This window comes from Vipera ursinii (genome assembly GCF_947247035.1).
Source record: "Vipera ursinii genome assembly, chromosome: 5".
NCBI lineage: Eukaryota > Metazoa > Chordata > Lepidosauria > Squamata > Viperidae > Vipera > Vipera ursinii.
In genome coordinates this window covers 38735313-38752131 of record NC_139518.1, presented here as the reverse complement: position 1 = coordinate 38752131, position 16819 = coordinate 38735313, and the positions used below count along the sequence as shown (strand labels likewise).

Sequence of the window (16819 nt, the reverse complement as noted above, 5' to 3'; positions counted from 1 at the left end):
TAAGCTGTGAGTGACTCCACAGTTAAGCTGACATACAGATGCACACGCACACACTTGCGGGAACATCTTTTCCCCCGTGAGGATATCGTTTTCCTTTTTGCAAAAAAATGCAAGCAAAAGAAAAAACAGGGTTTTCTATTGAAGGTACAACTCTTCTTCAATATGAAGACATTAACTGGATTGGTCTGGATTCCCCCATGCAGTGGTCAGTGAAGTCCTTTGTAACTGATGGCACAATGCTTTGATGTTCTTATAGTTGACTGCAGGAACTGTTGAACAACATTTGCCATAGTTTATGAGCCAAAGAGGGAAATGGGTGGATAAGAATGACTATGGAAGAAGAACTAAAGAAGAGAAGGAAGGGAATCTGACTGCCGAAGATTGTTGCTCTGGTTGCCTTTTCTTCTCCATTGGCCTCTTGACTACTGCTCACTGGTGGTGGGACTGAAGTCTCTTTTCTTCCCAACACACATTGCTTTTCTTCACTTTTTTAAATATTTGATTTGTACATATTTATACTTATTTATATTCTGTTTCCCATGGCATCAGTAAATGTGCTTCTGTTGGTGTGAGAAACATAATTTGCCATTTAAAAACAATTCCATATATTCTTTGTCTGCAGCACATAAGAGTTCTCAAACAATTATCCAATCTCTATAGACATCACAACTGCCTTGTCAGCCTCCCCTCCCCTCCCACATCCAACCCTCTTCTGTCCTCCCCTCTTTTTTTCCCATTGTTGTAAGAAGACATGCAGCATCATGCCATCGCAGTTGGTGACTGGCTCATCTGTACTCTCATAGACTGGACACTGCTCAGGATCTTCTTCTGGTGTCCGGCTAAAGTCACCCCTATTCTTAGAAGATCTCTGCAAAAGATAAGAGACAGGATCATACTTGTGGAGCAGAGGTCTTTGTCTCCTCTGCTTATATGGACAAGATACATGAGCTGGCAAATTCAAAATGCAGTTGCAGAAAGTGAAGCTGCTAACCTAAGATGAGCAATCAACACGGATAAAAGATGTTGAATGAATATATATGTACATGATTCAAAAGAATAGTTTTTCTCAAACCCAAAACTAATAGATGCTTAAGTAAAGGATCAGAGACTTTGTTTTCTTTTCTTTGAAGATGCTAACTTCCCAGGTGTCTTGAAATGATAATCTACTCTGTTGTTACAAATGACGATAATATAAGCAAGGAGAAGAATTTATGAGAAATATCTAATTTCTAAATTAACTAGGCATTACATGAGTCCTGTATATTAATTGGTAAAGTTGCTGTAATCTCTGAATGGAAGGAACAGTGAGACTCCCCAGTATATGAATTCAAATTTCTCAGAGATCTGCTTGGAAGCTGGCAGCCTCTTTAGTGAATTCTAAAAACTATAAGGTGCTGACTGAAGACAGTGTGAAGATGATGACACTGATGAATATATAGAATGGCAGCTGCAAGGAATTTGTGGGAATTTCCAAAAGATTATGGAGGCACACAGGCCTGCAAAGAGAAGCAAAGGAAGAGTGGGAAAGTGCTTTTGGATGGAGGCATGTTGCCTTGCAAGTTATGAATGATCTATTTTCCTGACTTTGATATGTGTTTCTCATTGGTGATTTTTAATATTAATTCCAAAAGCAGTTAATAATAAATAAAACATCCATTAAATAGCTTAAATAAAGTCATCTAAACCAAAACAAACCAAAATGACCATAAAATCCATTTAAGAAATAAGCATAAATCAGTTAATTTTCAAAGGCCAACCAAAATAATAATAAACAGTATATTTCTGCCTGTTTTCAGCAGATTAGCATGTTCCTGATGCCAAAATCCTGTCTCTGATGCAGATTTAGTCTGCTGATTATCTGAAGCATGAAAAGAAAAGCTGGCTCTCATCTTCTTCCATCATTGAAGCAAATAGGGAAATAAGAAGGTGCCACTTACTCCGATGTCATTTGTGCAACTAACTGAAGGGATGTAAAGCCAACAGTTAGAAAACTGTCTCTGTATTGGTTCATTTTGATGGCAATCAACCAATCTTCTACTGAGGTAAAGGCAGTGAAATCTGGGATGGAGCGATCCAATAGTGGCTGAGAAGGCCTGGAATAGAAGGCAAGCAGTGAGTCAGAGATGGGATTTAATTTAGAACAGAAATATTGACAGTAAAAGAGTTCTTCCTTTTATTCCCTTCCTACTGATTTGCTTGGTCTGTTGCTACAGTTCATTTGAAACTGGAGCTGATCTGATAGTCTTCTAGGCAACACTGTTATTGCGATTCACTATTATGAATTGATTAGGCAAACTGGAACAAGCAAGAGGAACTGAAGTAAATGCAAAGTTATTCATACTTTGGGGGTTTTAACATTCTTTAATATTATTGTAATAACAACTGGAAAAAGAAATCTTGGTCGTTTCTTGCAACAGCAATTAGAAACTTTCATTATCTAATGCTACTTTGTCAGAAAGGAAAGAAGTTTGATATTATGCACATTTATTTAAATTTAATTTATTAATTAAAGAGGGATGACTGATCCTCCAAGTATCCTTTAACTAGCTACAGCTTTATTTGCAAATTTCAGAATAGTAACACATGTGGAAACTTACACAGCGGTGATGGTAGCCACAGTTTTGAGGCTCGCCGGATTTCGAATCATTTTGTCTAAAGTGTTAACTATTTCAGCAAACCGTGGCCTTGTGTTGCGGTCTTTCTGCCAGCAATCTAACATAAGTTGATGTAGAGCAGCTGGACAGTCCATGGGAGGAGGGAGCCGGTAATCTTGCTCAATTGCATTAATTACCTATAAATGTAATATATATATAATGTAAGTATGTCAATGTACTGTAGTAGAGAGAAATATAATTCTGAAAATCACCGCAGTTAAAATAATATTTTAATCAGAATGTAAATCTTAAGCCACTGCTACACATGCATGACCTTCCATATTTATACACTTTATTGCAGTTTTTGAGTGATTAGTTCCAAGTTCTCAAACATAAAAAGAACTGAAAGTTTCAGGATTTAATAGTCAGATGTGTTCTCCATGTTTCTCAGAATTTACTATTTATCAAAAGTAGATTTATTTTTCCATGTTTGACATTTTTCCATGTTTGACATCAGGGCTATATCCCAAGAGCTACCAAGGCTGAATACCCAGCCAAAGAAAGAAAACAGAAAACAAAATATGTAGTATCTTAATAAGTAGTCATGGAGATATTAGTGAATTTTACATGTGAATCAAATTTGGCATGTTTTATAAACATGCTTTTGGGCTTATACAAGAATGGCAATGAGATGGAATTCTGATCACATTGTTGATAATGCTGGGAGCAACCATCATGTGGGATGAATCACGTAAACTTTGACTATGACACACACAAAAATAATTCCTCTGTGATTGCCAGGATCCTGAGCCTAATCAGCTACACTTATCACACTTATTGAAGCAGTAGGCGTGAGCTTAAATGGACTCCAGAAGATGGTAGAGGACAGGAAGGCCTGGAGGAACATTGTCCATAGGGTCGTGATGGGTCGGACACGACTTCACAGCTAACAACAACAAATCACACTTATTTGCTCTAATAGGAAAACTTGCATTAGCACCAATGGGGAATCCAATCATAATACAAATAACAACATTAGTGATGTGGATTGGCATATACTTCAAGAAACTCCTAGCTTTCTGCTAACCACAAGTTGTAAAAAAAAAGCTTTAGTAAGGATTTCTATTGTTTGCTTATCTGGACTGAAATATGTACTATGGAATATTTTCAATGTTATGAACTCAAAATTAGATTAAACCAACTGGAATTCTAATTCAGCATTCCTACCATTTGCACTTCTACCTTCTGTACTTTAAAAAATAGAGCCCTGTTAAAGTTGAATCATTTCAGCACACTAATAGCATGCAATCAGGAATAAAGGAAATAGCTTGCCCTCTGCACACAAGGAGCAACAAAACAGTGCTGGCTCTGGAGAGAGAAAAAAGGGTATTCAGAGGTTAATTTGACTTCTGTTGCTTCAAGATAAAGGCAGTCCCTTCCCTGTTAGCAGCCGCTGCACTCACTGTTTCTGTCTGTCATGCTGCAGTACAGAACTTCATCAAGGCTCAACGCCTCGCTCATAAAGTCTCTGAAATATTTCAAAAGCCTACCAGGCTCCTAGTGTCCAATTATCATACACTGGCTGGCTCGTCTTTCCAGTTCCTCTCCACTTCACTGTTTCTTTCATCTCTGATACTCTTTCTTACAGTAAGACATTCAAGGGGGAAGAAGCAGTAGCAGCTGAGGATTTTGTATCTCCCAGTTAGTATTGCTAAGTGTCTCTCTATAGCTCAGCGTGCACTGGGGCTGGAGCCAATGAGTTAGTTCTGAAAGGGACTACTACATAAAGCAGACATCCTCACTATGCTCAGAGGGAGAAAAGTGTGGTTTAGGTATTACAGACAGAGGTTCTTTTTTAAACTGCATGTGCACAATACAGGTAAAAAAATTTATGATATAGTGCCATGTACAATTGGTTGCTAAGCACTAATGAACATTCTTTTTAACTCCAGTCTTCTTTGCAAGTAGAAATGGGACTACCTCATAGCCATTAAAGTAAAATTGGGCTGGTCAGTCCTAAACAGAATAAACTTGCTGATTACACAATAGCAATATCATTTATATTTATATACTGCCTCATAGTGCTTTACAGCCCTCTCTAAGCAGTTTACAGAGTCAGCATATTGTCTCCAACAATCTGGGTTCTCATTTTACCGACCATCCGAAGAATGGAAGGCTTTATCAACTGTGAGCTGGTGAGAATCAAACTGCTAGCAGTCAGCAGAATTAGCTTGCAGTACTGTATTCTAACCACTGTGCCACCACGGCTCTTGTGGTTATTCCATATGGTTACCTCTAAGAGAGTTCACTCTCTTGAGAGTGCACTTGGATGGTATCAAAATAAAGAGGGGGATGCTTTCACATAACACAGCTAAGGAGGACTTAAGCCTCTCTCATTCGTCACTGGTGAGCAAGATGGAGGCCACATCACAGAGCATGGTAGGAGGGAAAGTTCAAAGAAGTTTGAGCTTTAGTTAGGGAAAATATGTTTCCACCACTCTCCAGAGCTATTACATCTATAACTAAAAATAACTTCTGTATTCAGAAAAAGTGCCTGCCTGAAGGCATTGAAGACCCGTAACAGGCAAATATTAATATGGATATGTTTGGAGATGTTGTTGGACTAAATAAGCAAGACAGAAATACATCTAACATGCTGGCTGGTGGTGGGAAGGTATTATACAAGACTCTGCTGTAAATTTCCTCCGAGCTATATAAGTATTTCGGTCTTCAACATACTAGTATTTAACAAATATTTTTTCCCATTGCTCTAAAAATCAAGCAAAGTTTTACTATGTTGTGCAGAAGGCTTCATAAACTTACATCTTGATTGGACATGTCCCAATAGGGTCTTTCTCCAAATGACATTACTTCCCACATAACAATACCGTAACTCCATACATCACTGGCTGAGGTGAATTTACGGTACGCAATAGCTTCTGGTGCTGTCCACCTTACTGGAATTTTCCCACCCTGAAAGTAATTACAAAGGTGGGAGTTAACTGTAAGCAGTGCAATATACCAAAGATTCCCTGTATAAGGTTTAATTATTTAATAGGTAGGTAGTTATATAAATCTATTACAATTTCCAATAGCAGCATAGTCTGAAACCCAAAAGGAAAAGAACTCAATGTAATGATGTGTTCCACAGATAGGGCACATTTTTGCTTCTTTCTCTTGCATATGAAGGGAGGCATTTTTCAAATATTGTCCTTATGCTGATTAACAAATTAACACTCATAAATTACCCTGGAATATGTAGAGGATTATTTCATGAGTACAAGGATAGTAAAACCAATGGCAGATTATTAGTGTTGGACACATGATTCCGACCTACCAAATAGTTTCTTTATGATGAAGAATATAGAAGGAATCACCTGGTGTCCTACTTTCCACATCTATTCTACTACTAGTACTATGTATGTTTGCTTTTGTAAACTTTAGCTGCTAAGAAATTACATTTAAAAAGAGGAGGGTTTTGTTGCAAAACCAATACTAGGCTATTATCTAATGATTTCATAGTTTGTATCTTAGCATATTAATTCAAGTCAATTGTGATTTAGTAAATAAATCATGCTTAAGAAACAGTACCAATTATTTTCTAAACATGACTGAAATACACATAATCTGCTCCATGGAGAACAGGAAAATGTTTTCCAGAAGCAATTAAAGTATGATTGTTATTAATCACATATATAGCCTGTCTTTCCCTTTTAAGTTCAAGGCACCATAAGTGTCATTCCCTCCTCCATTTTTTCCCCACACCCCTGTAAGGAAAGTTGACCTGGAAATAAGTGATTGGTTCCAAGTCCAGTGCGAATCTCAGGGGACATTAACAGGCCTATGAAGATTGGCCATTCACTGCAATTGCTTTTAACAATAGTTTGATATATACCCAGAAATAATCCTATAAACTATAGCCATGTACAAGTAGTAAATGGTTTCTGTGTAACATAATTTCCAGAGTTTTATGGACAGAGATAAAACAATTCAACTAGTTCAAATTATTGTATTAATGCAAACCCGAGAACAGAGCTTGGTTCATGGCTGTAGCTAATATGCTTCATTTGTTTCATGGCAGGGACACTAGTACTGTCTGCATGAGAAAAGAAATTAGCATTGTGACATTTATTCCAGCTGTGGTATTCAGCATAAACAGTAGCTAAGGCGATCTCATGCTCATGAATGCCAATGGACAAGCAAGTGTTTTGAAAAGGACAGCATGTTTCCTACAGAGAATATGTAGGTGTGCTCCCACTTTTAGGCCCAACAGCAGACGTCAAAGGCTGACAGCAACAGCTGTTTCCTTGCATCTCTTTGCATATCAAGTAGCAACTATGGTCTTCAGGGTTTTATCCTGAGTGACACTTCCTCACCCGTGGCTGTTTGTATTGTGAACACGAACATTTTTTTTTTTTTGCTTCTGGCACTTTCCCCTAAGAAAGATACCAAAGGAAGGGCAAGGAACTGGGGTTGCCTTTGGCACATATATGACAGCTCATCACAATTTGCTGAGCATACCAGATGAAGTAAAACAAGTGCTTCAGTTTCTTGGTTTTAAATTATATATTACCACTGATATGTAGTAGCTAATATAAATACCCTTTCATTATACTTCAAAATACATTTCTAAACACCCATCACTGAATAAGCACATCTCAACAGTATTAGAAAGGGGGACAAACCTATGGCTTTAATGTAGTGCCAAGTAAGACAACTGGCTTCTCTGAACATTTTTTTTTCTAATGCAGAAAATAGTTTTATGCTTTTGTACATTGCATTATATTATTTATTTATTTATTTATTTATTTATTTTATTCAATTTATATACCGCCCTTTTCCCGAAGGACTCAGGGTGGTTTACAGGGCAAATTAAAAAATACAATATACAGATTAAAATACAATTATATATTATATTATATTATATTATATTATATTATATTATATTATATTATATTATATTATATTATATTATATTATATTATATTATATTATATTATATTATATTATTAGATTAGATTAGATTTATATACCGCCCTTTCCCGAAAGACTCAGGGCGGTTTACAGGGTATTTTAAAATCAAACCAATACAAAATACAAAAGTTAAAAACAATTTTAAAAGATTAAATTATCCCTAAAAATAAAAACCCCAGTTAAAAATTCTCAGCCTGGCCCGGAGAGCTCAAAGAGCCAGGTCTTCAGGTCCCGGCGGAATGAACGAAGGTCAGGGGTGTCCTAAGCTCCACGGGCAGCTGGTTCCAGAGGGCAGGTGCACCCACAGAGAAGGCCCTCCCCCTGGGTGTTATCCGCCGACAATCTTTTACCGGCGGCACCCTGAGAAAGCCCTCCCTGTGAGAGTGCACTGGACGAAGGGAACTTGATGCTGGCAGCAGGCGTTCCCTCAAATAACCCGGACCCAAGCCATTCAGGGCTTTATAGGTCATCACCAGCACCTTGAATCTCACCCGGAGGGCAACCAGAAGCCAATGCAGCTCACGGAGTAGAGGTGTTACATGGGGGTATCGGGAAACCCCCATCACAACTAGCGCAGCCGCATTCTGCACCAGTTGAAGCCTCCAAGTGGTCCTCAAGGGCAGCCCCATGTAGAGAGCATTGCAGTAGTCTAAACGGGAGGTCACAAGCACATGAGTGACTGTGCATAGGGCATCTTGGTCCAGGTAGGGTCACAAGTGGTGAACCAGGCGAACCTGGGCAAAAGCCCCCCTGGTCACGGCTCCTATATGGTCTTCAAAATTGAGCCGTGAATCCAGGAGGACGCCCAAGTTGCGAGCCCTATCAATGGGGGGTAACACCTCCCATCATTAAAGGTGGAATAATTTGGTTAATCCGAGATGCCGATATGCACAGCCACTCAGTCTTGGCAGGATTGAGACGAAGCCTGTTTCTCCCCATCCAGACCTGGACCGCCTCCGGGCAACGGGACATCACGGCAAGGGCATCGCTGGGTTGGTTCGGGGTGGAGAAAAAAAAGTTGGGTATCATCAGCGTACTGATTAATAGCCCCAACACTTTAAAATTGAATTTTAAACCTTAAAAACCCCTCAGTCCAGGCCGGCCAGATCAAATAGCCAGGTTTTTAGGTCCCGGCGAAACGAAGGAAGGTCGGGGGCGATCCGGAGAAGGATCACCCTACATGTATTAATGAATTATGATTAGAAATAGTTCCAGACAGAATAGAAGAAAAGGCCTGAATCAGTAAATTCAGTTAATTCAAAGCCTGGGAGTCTTCACTTTTACCTGAACTTCATTGAACATGTGACCCAAATAAGTAGATCAATGTTCCTCAAGTTCAGAAAAGTTAAGATACGTTCATTTCAACTTACAGAATTCCTCAGCCAGCATGTGTTGAAGTCCACACATTTCAAAAGCTGCTGAAATTGAGAAACACTAATCTAAATCATGAGTCCCCAACCCTGGGTCCATGGTCTGGTACTGGTCACGGCCAGTTAGGAACCGGGCCATGCAGCTGGAGGCATGTGGTGAGTCTGCAGGGGTCTAACCAGGGGCAGGAGAGTGGCAGGGCAGCCAGCGTGCTCAGTGCAAAGGTTCTCCAGCGGCTGCGCTTGCAACTGGCTTGCAGCATCTGAGCTCAGTGTCCTTCCTCCTCCTGCTTCTTGTGCTCTCTCTTGAGCCGCCGAAGAGCACAGCACAGGGAAGACGCGCCAAAGCTCATTCCAGAGCCTCCCGCTGCTGGAAGCCTGCTTGCAAACAGTGGGGCGGGCGGTGGCAGCTGCTCACGGTGCCACCCAAAAGCAAGCAAAGCAAGGCCGCTATCAAGCCCCGGGCATGACAATCAACCGGGTGTGGGGAGGAATCCATGCAGCAACCCGGTTACCTGGCCTGCCAGCAGCATATTGCTCCGCTGATCAGCTGGGAGGCTAAGACTCTGGATTTGAGCCGCAGACAGAGTGTAGCGCAGGGAAGATGCGCCAAAGCTCGTCCCGGAGCCTCCGCTGCCAGAAGCCTGCAATGGCGGCATAACAGAGCTTGCAAAAAGTGGGGCAGGTGGTGGCAGCTGCTCACGGTGCTGTCCAAAAGCAAGCAGGGCAAGGCCGCTATCAAGCCCCAGGCTCAACAATCAACTCGGTGGGTATGGGGGGAGGATTCCGCACAGCAAACCAGCTGATCAGCAGAGCAATGAACGGCTGGCTTTGGTGCATCTTCCCTGCGCTGCGCTTTGTTGGCGGCTCAAATCCAGAGTCTCAGCCTCCCAGCTGATCGGTGCAGCAACGAGTGGCTGGCAGGCCAGGTAGCTGGGTTGCTGCATGGATTCCCCCCCAACCGGTTGATTGTCGAGTCTGGGGCTTCATAGCGGCCTTGCCCTGCTTGCTCTTGCCCGGCGCCGTGAGCAGCTGCTGCTGCCTGCCCTGCTTTTTGCAAGCAGACTTCTGGCAGCGGAGGCTCCGGGGTGAGCTTTGGCATGTCGTTCCTGCGCTGCGCTCTGTCAGCAGCTCAAATCCGGAGTCTCAGCCTCCCAGCTGATCGGCGGAGCAATGAGCAGCTGGCAGGCCAGGTAGCTGGGTTGCTGCACGGATTCCCCCATTTTCAAGCCCGGGGCTCGACAGCTGCTCCTGCTCAAAAGGCAGGGTTTGGTGGTCAGTGAGGCACTTGTGCGGGGCTCTCCTGGGGATGGCAGGCCAAATGGGGACCAGCCTCGCCCTCTCAGCACTAGAGCAGCACCCATGGAGGTGGCCAAGGGCAAGCAGGGTAAGGCTGCTCCTGCTCGAAAAGCAGGGTTCTGCAGCTGGCAAGGCACTTGCGTGGGGCTCTCCCGGGGCTGGCGGGCGATGGGGGAGGAGCGGGCTGATCGCCTTACCAGTACCTGGGACTCCAACGTGCCTTTCCAGCCATGTGTGCCCTGAAGAAGCACCAATCAGAAGTCAATCCGGTTGCTGCACAACAAGTCCCTGGGGAGGGCGGGGCCTCACTCTGCACCTGCACGCGCCCTCTGTAGGCTTCCTGCAGGCTGCTGCCAAGCAGCATGCTTTCTGGCAGCAAGTGAGCTGAGAAGGAATGGAGCGTGGGGGTGGGGAGGAGGCAGGGGGGAGGCAGGCGACGCCACGTACCACCGGCCAGGTGCTTGCTTACCACTAGGGGTACGCGTACCACCGGTTGAAAAGCCATGATCTAGTCAAACTGTATAGTACTTAAGCAGTTATTTGGGCAGGCAAAAGGAGTAGTTGTTCCATAATAAAAGCAGGATTGTGCAACAGAAGTAAACAGGGGGAGGGGGAGGGAATCCAGAACCATTAATAGCACCTGACTTAGTATCAAGTACTTCTGTGATTTGACTAGGAAAATGGTATGAATTAATTCACTTCTGAAATCAGGAGTGAACTAATTTTCCTTATGTTGATGAATTATCTGATTCTATCTTGGAAAAAAGTATCTATGCCACAAACTTAGGAGGGCTACAATCCACACTGCCATCCCGCCAAATAGTCATGTCAGAGCATCAGAGAAGGAGGAGCAGAACTTTCATCTCTCTCTTCTGCTTCTGCATGAGCTGCCACATAAACAATTATAGACAAAATTGTAGACATCTGTGGTCAAATTGTGTGTTTCACTGGATCTCTTGGGGGGAAAGCTGAAAAGAAAATGGATATTTTAGCAAGACAGCAGTCTGAAACGTGTCCCCAATCAAAGTTTTTACACAGAAAAAAAGATAAAGCTTTTTCAATGGCCTTCATTGTTCCTAGATATGAATATTACTAAAAATCTGTGGGAAGAAACAAGGATGTCATAGGATACTTTTAATCAAGAACAGTGACCCCCCCAACCTTTTGGGCACCAGGGACCATTTCCACGGAGAGTTTTTTCTGGGAACCAGAGGGGGCATGCTTTTGTGTGCTGTCTGCATCCCATGGATGGGGCTTTGCTTGTTTGCATGACCCAGTTTCTGGCAAAACCGGTGCCAGTCCACGGACCGGGGGTTGAGGACCCCTGATCTAGAAGTATTCTGCATGGAAGAGTACTATGCAAGAATGAAAAGACTCTTAGCTAACTACATCAACTATTTGGAAACTCTTATTTCCTTCAAATAAATTATTACAAAGTAATGACACATTTATATTCACCACAATCACTGTTTTCTTATTTTGAACCTGCAAACAATAAATAGTAGGTATCAATTTAAATTTGCGGAAAGATTTTAGCATTGGCAGTTACATTAACTTCTTTTCACTGAGGAACTCATTGCAACATACAATTTTACCAGGGGTCCTTGAACAATTGCATGCAACTTAATCTCCTTTTACAAGAGAAAATGGGTGATGGAGTGAATTGATGATTAACAGACAGAACTGATGACAGAGATGACAGCAAAAATGAATGCACAAGAGCTGGATGGGAATTTTTTTCTCTGATCAACAGAAAATTTTCATATAATCAAAGTTTGTTACCAAGCCTAGCTCTGTTGAATCACAACAGTGAGATTATTTTTCCATTCTGTCAGGAGCTATGTTGCTGAAAATGGGGAGAATGCATAAAGGATAGCCTGCAGACACTGCTTGGGAGTGAGTCATGTCAATCTTGTCAGAAGATTAGTTGTAGAGGACTGTGGAAATTAGATTCACAGCCCTTCCCACTGCTTTACTGAAGTGCTGCCCATCCGTTCTGCAGCCAACAAAAAAAATGATCCCAGCATAAAATTTGTTGCCTCCATTATTGATCCTTATCCTGTCTCCATTGTCTCTGTTCCCACTCACTGCAGTCATTTAACTTCTTCCAAACTAACTGGTACTAAAACATAACATAAGTTACACACCATGAGGCTGTTGAGATACAGTATCTGAATAAGCTTTAACAGCTAAAAATAACATAAGTCTGTGCCATTGATGAGCTGGAAATAAAATGAAGACTATGTCACAAAGACATGTCAGAAAAATAGATACAGCTAGGTCAGGTTTGCATGATAGTTAGAAGCAAGTTGGAAAGATGGGCAGGTTACTCATTCTTTTATTAGTATTAACTAAGGAGTATTACTCTAAGATATGAGAAGAAACCTTTGTTTTTCAGCTGATCTATTTACCATCCCAACAGAAAACATAATTCTATATTTTCACACCCTATTTATGCCATCATAGTTAATAGGTGAGTATCATATCACCTGAACAGGCTGAACACTAAGGACAGATAAGTAATAGTTAACAGTGGTTGGTTTAATTTTTTTAACAACCCTGCTTTCAGATCAAACACTCATGTCACAATTAAGCTTAATATAAAAGGAAGGGAAAATAAATAATATAAAACATTGACTCTGGGTAGAATTAGTTATTTTGGTTTTCATGTCCTTTTTAAAAGTGGATGACAGAACAGATTTGGCCAACGTAATAAGAGCTCCATTTAAAAAGAGATGTTTGCTTGAAGGCTATTCTCTTACTTGTCCCCCAAGAGCAGAATTATGAATCTATCATGGGAAGTAATGATGTAATTGCAAGCACTGCATCACTTTCCAGCTGCTTGAAAGGCCATTTGGGGCATAAATTTACTATAAAAATACAGTTGATAAAAATCTGCTTTTTCTCCAGAGTAGGAGGGACCCTATTATGTTCAGTGGACAATTTAAGCTCACACTGATTTATTTAAATGGATTGCAAATGCAGTTTGGAGAAAAAAACAGAATTTCTGGTTAAGCCATGGATTTCTGGTTCACTGCTGAAATCAAATGATCCATTAGAAAATATATTTTCTGAAACCTACAAGAACAAAACAGAGTAAGTGAACTTGATGACCAAATAAACCTGCTAATAACAAGTAGCTGATCACTCGTCATGATCTTAGGAAAATGCAAGAAGAAATTGCCTAAGTCAGAGGTCCCCAACCTTTTGGGCACCAAGGACTGGTTCTGTGGAGAGAGGTTTTTTCTGTGGACCGGAGGGGCGTTGTTTTGTGTGCTGCCTGCATCCTGCGAATGGGGCTTTGCTTGTTTGTGCTGCCCAGCTGCTGGCATGCCACGGTCCAATACTGGTCCATGGACCAGGGGTTGGGGACCCGTGGCCTATGTCACTCACAAATGTGGTCCAATAGTTTCTAAAATTGTTGAGGTTTAGAAGTTTGTTGTTAGAAAAAGACACCACACCTTTCTTAGATAAGGGAACTGTCTTAAGCCATGTTTTAAATCAAGAATCAACCAATCCTGATTTGCTTTATTTTTAGCAGTTTAATTTGAACTCCATCTAGCATATGTGCCCTGAGCAGACCATTTATTGCCTTTATTAAAGAGGAAGAATCCCATAGACACTTTTTATACACAAATAGTAGCATCATCATGGTCATGACCAATAGCGCCTTTATCACTGAGATTCATTGTACTTTTCAATATGTAAATCTAAATTTAATAAGCTGTCAGCAATCTGAGATGTGACAGAGGAAACTATATGAGATCTCAGAAACAACATAAGTTTCAGGAAGAACAGATTTCCAGTGTCTTCACAAATTTAATTTTTTAGTTGAATGGCTCTGTGGTGGCTGCTGTGCTGAGCATATCACAAGTCCTAATGATAAGTATTATTTTGTTATTCCCTTGGATTTGCCATCTGCTATGATCACCTGTTTGTTCATGGCTTAATTCCCATATGCATAGAGCAGACACTAGTTATACATTCTAATCTCTTTCTCTTTTGTGTGTGTGTGTGGGGGGGGGACCTTACCTACTTGAGATCAGGACATTCTTTTGCAATAGACGTTCAAATGAATTTTGGCCTTCTTTATTAACATTCCTCTATTAGCATCTATAAAGATTAAAATATATATTCAATCTGGACCATTTGTAATATAATTACAACATGTGGACCAATGTAGTATGTAAATTATTATAAGAAGGTGAAAGTTAATTATTGAAAACACCTGTTAACCTCCACAGGCATTCTTATGTGCAAACTACCTACCAAAGAGCTGGTATAAGTTGGATCTGAAGTGTCATCTTGCAGGTAGCGAGACAGGCCAAAATCAGATACTTTACAAACCAGGTTGCTGTTGACCAGGATATTCCTGGCTGCAAGATCACGGTGGACATAATTCATTTCTGCAAGGTACTTCATGCCAGCTGCAATCCCTCTTAGCATTCCCACCAGCTGAATGACTGTAAACTGGCCATCATTTTGCTGTAACAGTGAAAAATAAGCACAGAAATAAGCATATTTCATGTATTCAGAAACTAGAAAATTGGCTGAGAATAGAAGTCTCCCCAAAATTGATATAGAAGGAAAGAAATGGTTGGAAATGGAGAGAATTTAATAGAATAGGCATAAATAGGAAGTGAGCTAATTCAGAAGAAATAGACAAAGAAGAGAAAAATGGGATCTAGAGAAAATTGCTAGTAAAAGAAGAATGTTGAGAGAGGAGGAAAAAAACCCAGGAAATTTTAAAAGCTGAAGAACAAAAATTCCAACTAAGAGAATGTGCAAGAAAAACAGCAGATTCCATTGTCCAAAACCAAGAAAAATCATATTCTAATAGCGGAAGAGCCAGGGACTGGAAAGAGGGTTGTATTTCAATTCTCACAATTTAAGTTACTAACAAGAAGTAAAATGTGGACTCTTTCAAGACATACTTATGGGTTATTTCATTATGAGAAGATTAATAGAGTTCTAAACATTATTTTTGAATGATTAATTTGGAGGAAGAAGAGATGACTGAAACTGCACCACCATCCCTACAATATTTCCAGTCCATTATCACTTTAAAAGGCTAATGTACTTACTCGCAGAAAAGAATCCAAGGCTCCATTTTCCATAAATTCTGTGATAATCATCACTGGCCGACTTTTAGTGACAACCCCTTCCAGCCGAATAATATTTGGATGGTCAAACTGACCCATGATGCTGGCTTCACTTAGGAAATCCCGTCGTTGTTTTTCAGAATAGCCGGCCTTTAATGTCTTAATAGCCACATAAATTTCTCTCTTGCCAGGCAGTTTGAGGCGCCCTTTGTAAACTTCACCAAATTCTCCTGTAACGGGATCAATATAAGTTATCAACCAATTCTGGTCATTTCAAAAGGAGAAGTTAATAAGAACAATACAAGAGATTTGATTCTGAATGAAGTATATGCATGGAGTGTTATTTTCTTCCATGATATTACAAATATTTCTTTGAAAAGGCAGTGTTCTATTAAAAGTACTGCATTTTTAAAGACTTCACATAAGGTGTTTTGTAACTTCACTGGTTGTGCAAAAGAAGAAAATGCTCTCTTATTCTGAAATGGCACATAGTATTTTTTCTCCATAGCTATGAAATAAGCAGGTATCTCATCACTTAACCCTTTCATAACTATGAGTACTGTTCTTCTAAACTGCTAAGCTGTTGTGTTGACAGATAGATATGTATATATATTCATTTTGAGGGAAAAAAAACCTAAATTAAAATAGCAAAGGATTTTTAATAGCAACCTCAAAGAAAAACACATTCGGTGTTGTACAGTCCTTTGTGATTCATGGAATACAATCAAGGGAATGCAATATTGCACACACAAGCCAATGTTTTGGGAAGGGTGTGGAAATGTTTTAAAAAAAGAATTACAAGACAGTGGGAATTATCCATAGTGATCACTTGTACAAAGAAGAGTTACACAGGTTATACACCAGAATCCATTATGAATCTTCAAGTGCTTAAAGAAGAATGAGTTAGTCCCTGAACCATGACAAGACATGGCCAAACATGGCTGTTGTCTCAAGCTTCCGAGAGATAAAAACCAAAGTCAGAAAGCATTGCTTTTTTTGGGGGGGGGGAGTTTCCCTGGAGATCAGGTTGCCCTACTCCTTATTGGTTTTCAGAAGTTGTTAAAAAGAGAATTACACCAAACCATTTTTTGTTCCATTGTTCACTTCTACTTTTGGAAAATGTTATTTGTGCTATTTTGTTTATTTTGGTCTGATGTTATATCATTTTTAATTTATTAGCATTTTTATTCACATTGTAAATGTTTTTGCTATCATTCATCTCAGGTATATTTGCTCTGTACTGTGTATTTCACATGATGGAAGTTTCTAAACAAAATATTCATCTCTGAATGTCTCCTATCTCATGTGGAAAGAATGCTCTGCAAATATTCCCTACAGGCAATCTCTGACCAAGAAATTCTCTCTGGAGTAAGCAGCATTATAGATAACCAGTCTTAGAAATGAAATTGAAAATACTAAAGCTGTGTGTTGTTTCTGTCTTTTAGGATCAATTATGAACAGTATAGCCATGAATGATTTTCAA

At 40.3% G+C, this 16819-nt stretch overlaps 1 protein-coding gene across 1 annotated transcript in view; it reads right to left on the bottom strand.

The window, feature by feature from the left end:
• Window positions 1-759: 759 nt before the first annotated feature.
• The window catches only part of EPHB1 (EPH receptor B1), a gene marked incomplete at both ends in the record, with an annotated part of 364500 nt that continues 348440 nt past the window's right edge, over window positions 760-16819 (bottom strand). The window contains 6 exons of the mRNA XM_083363176.1: window positions 760-868; window positions 1938-2093; window positions 2598-2791; window positions 5418-5567; window positions 14504-14719; window positions 15319-15566. Of these exons, the coding sequence (XP_083219302.1) occupies window positions 760-868; window positions 1938-2093; window positions 2598-2791; window positions 5418-5567; window positions 14504-14719; window positions 15319-15566 (1073 nt within the window). The remainder of the gene's footprint in view (window positions 869-1937; window positions 2094-2597; window positions 2792-5417; window positions 5568-14503; window positions 14720-15318; window positions 15567-16819) is intronic.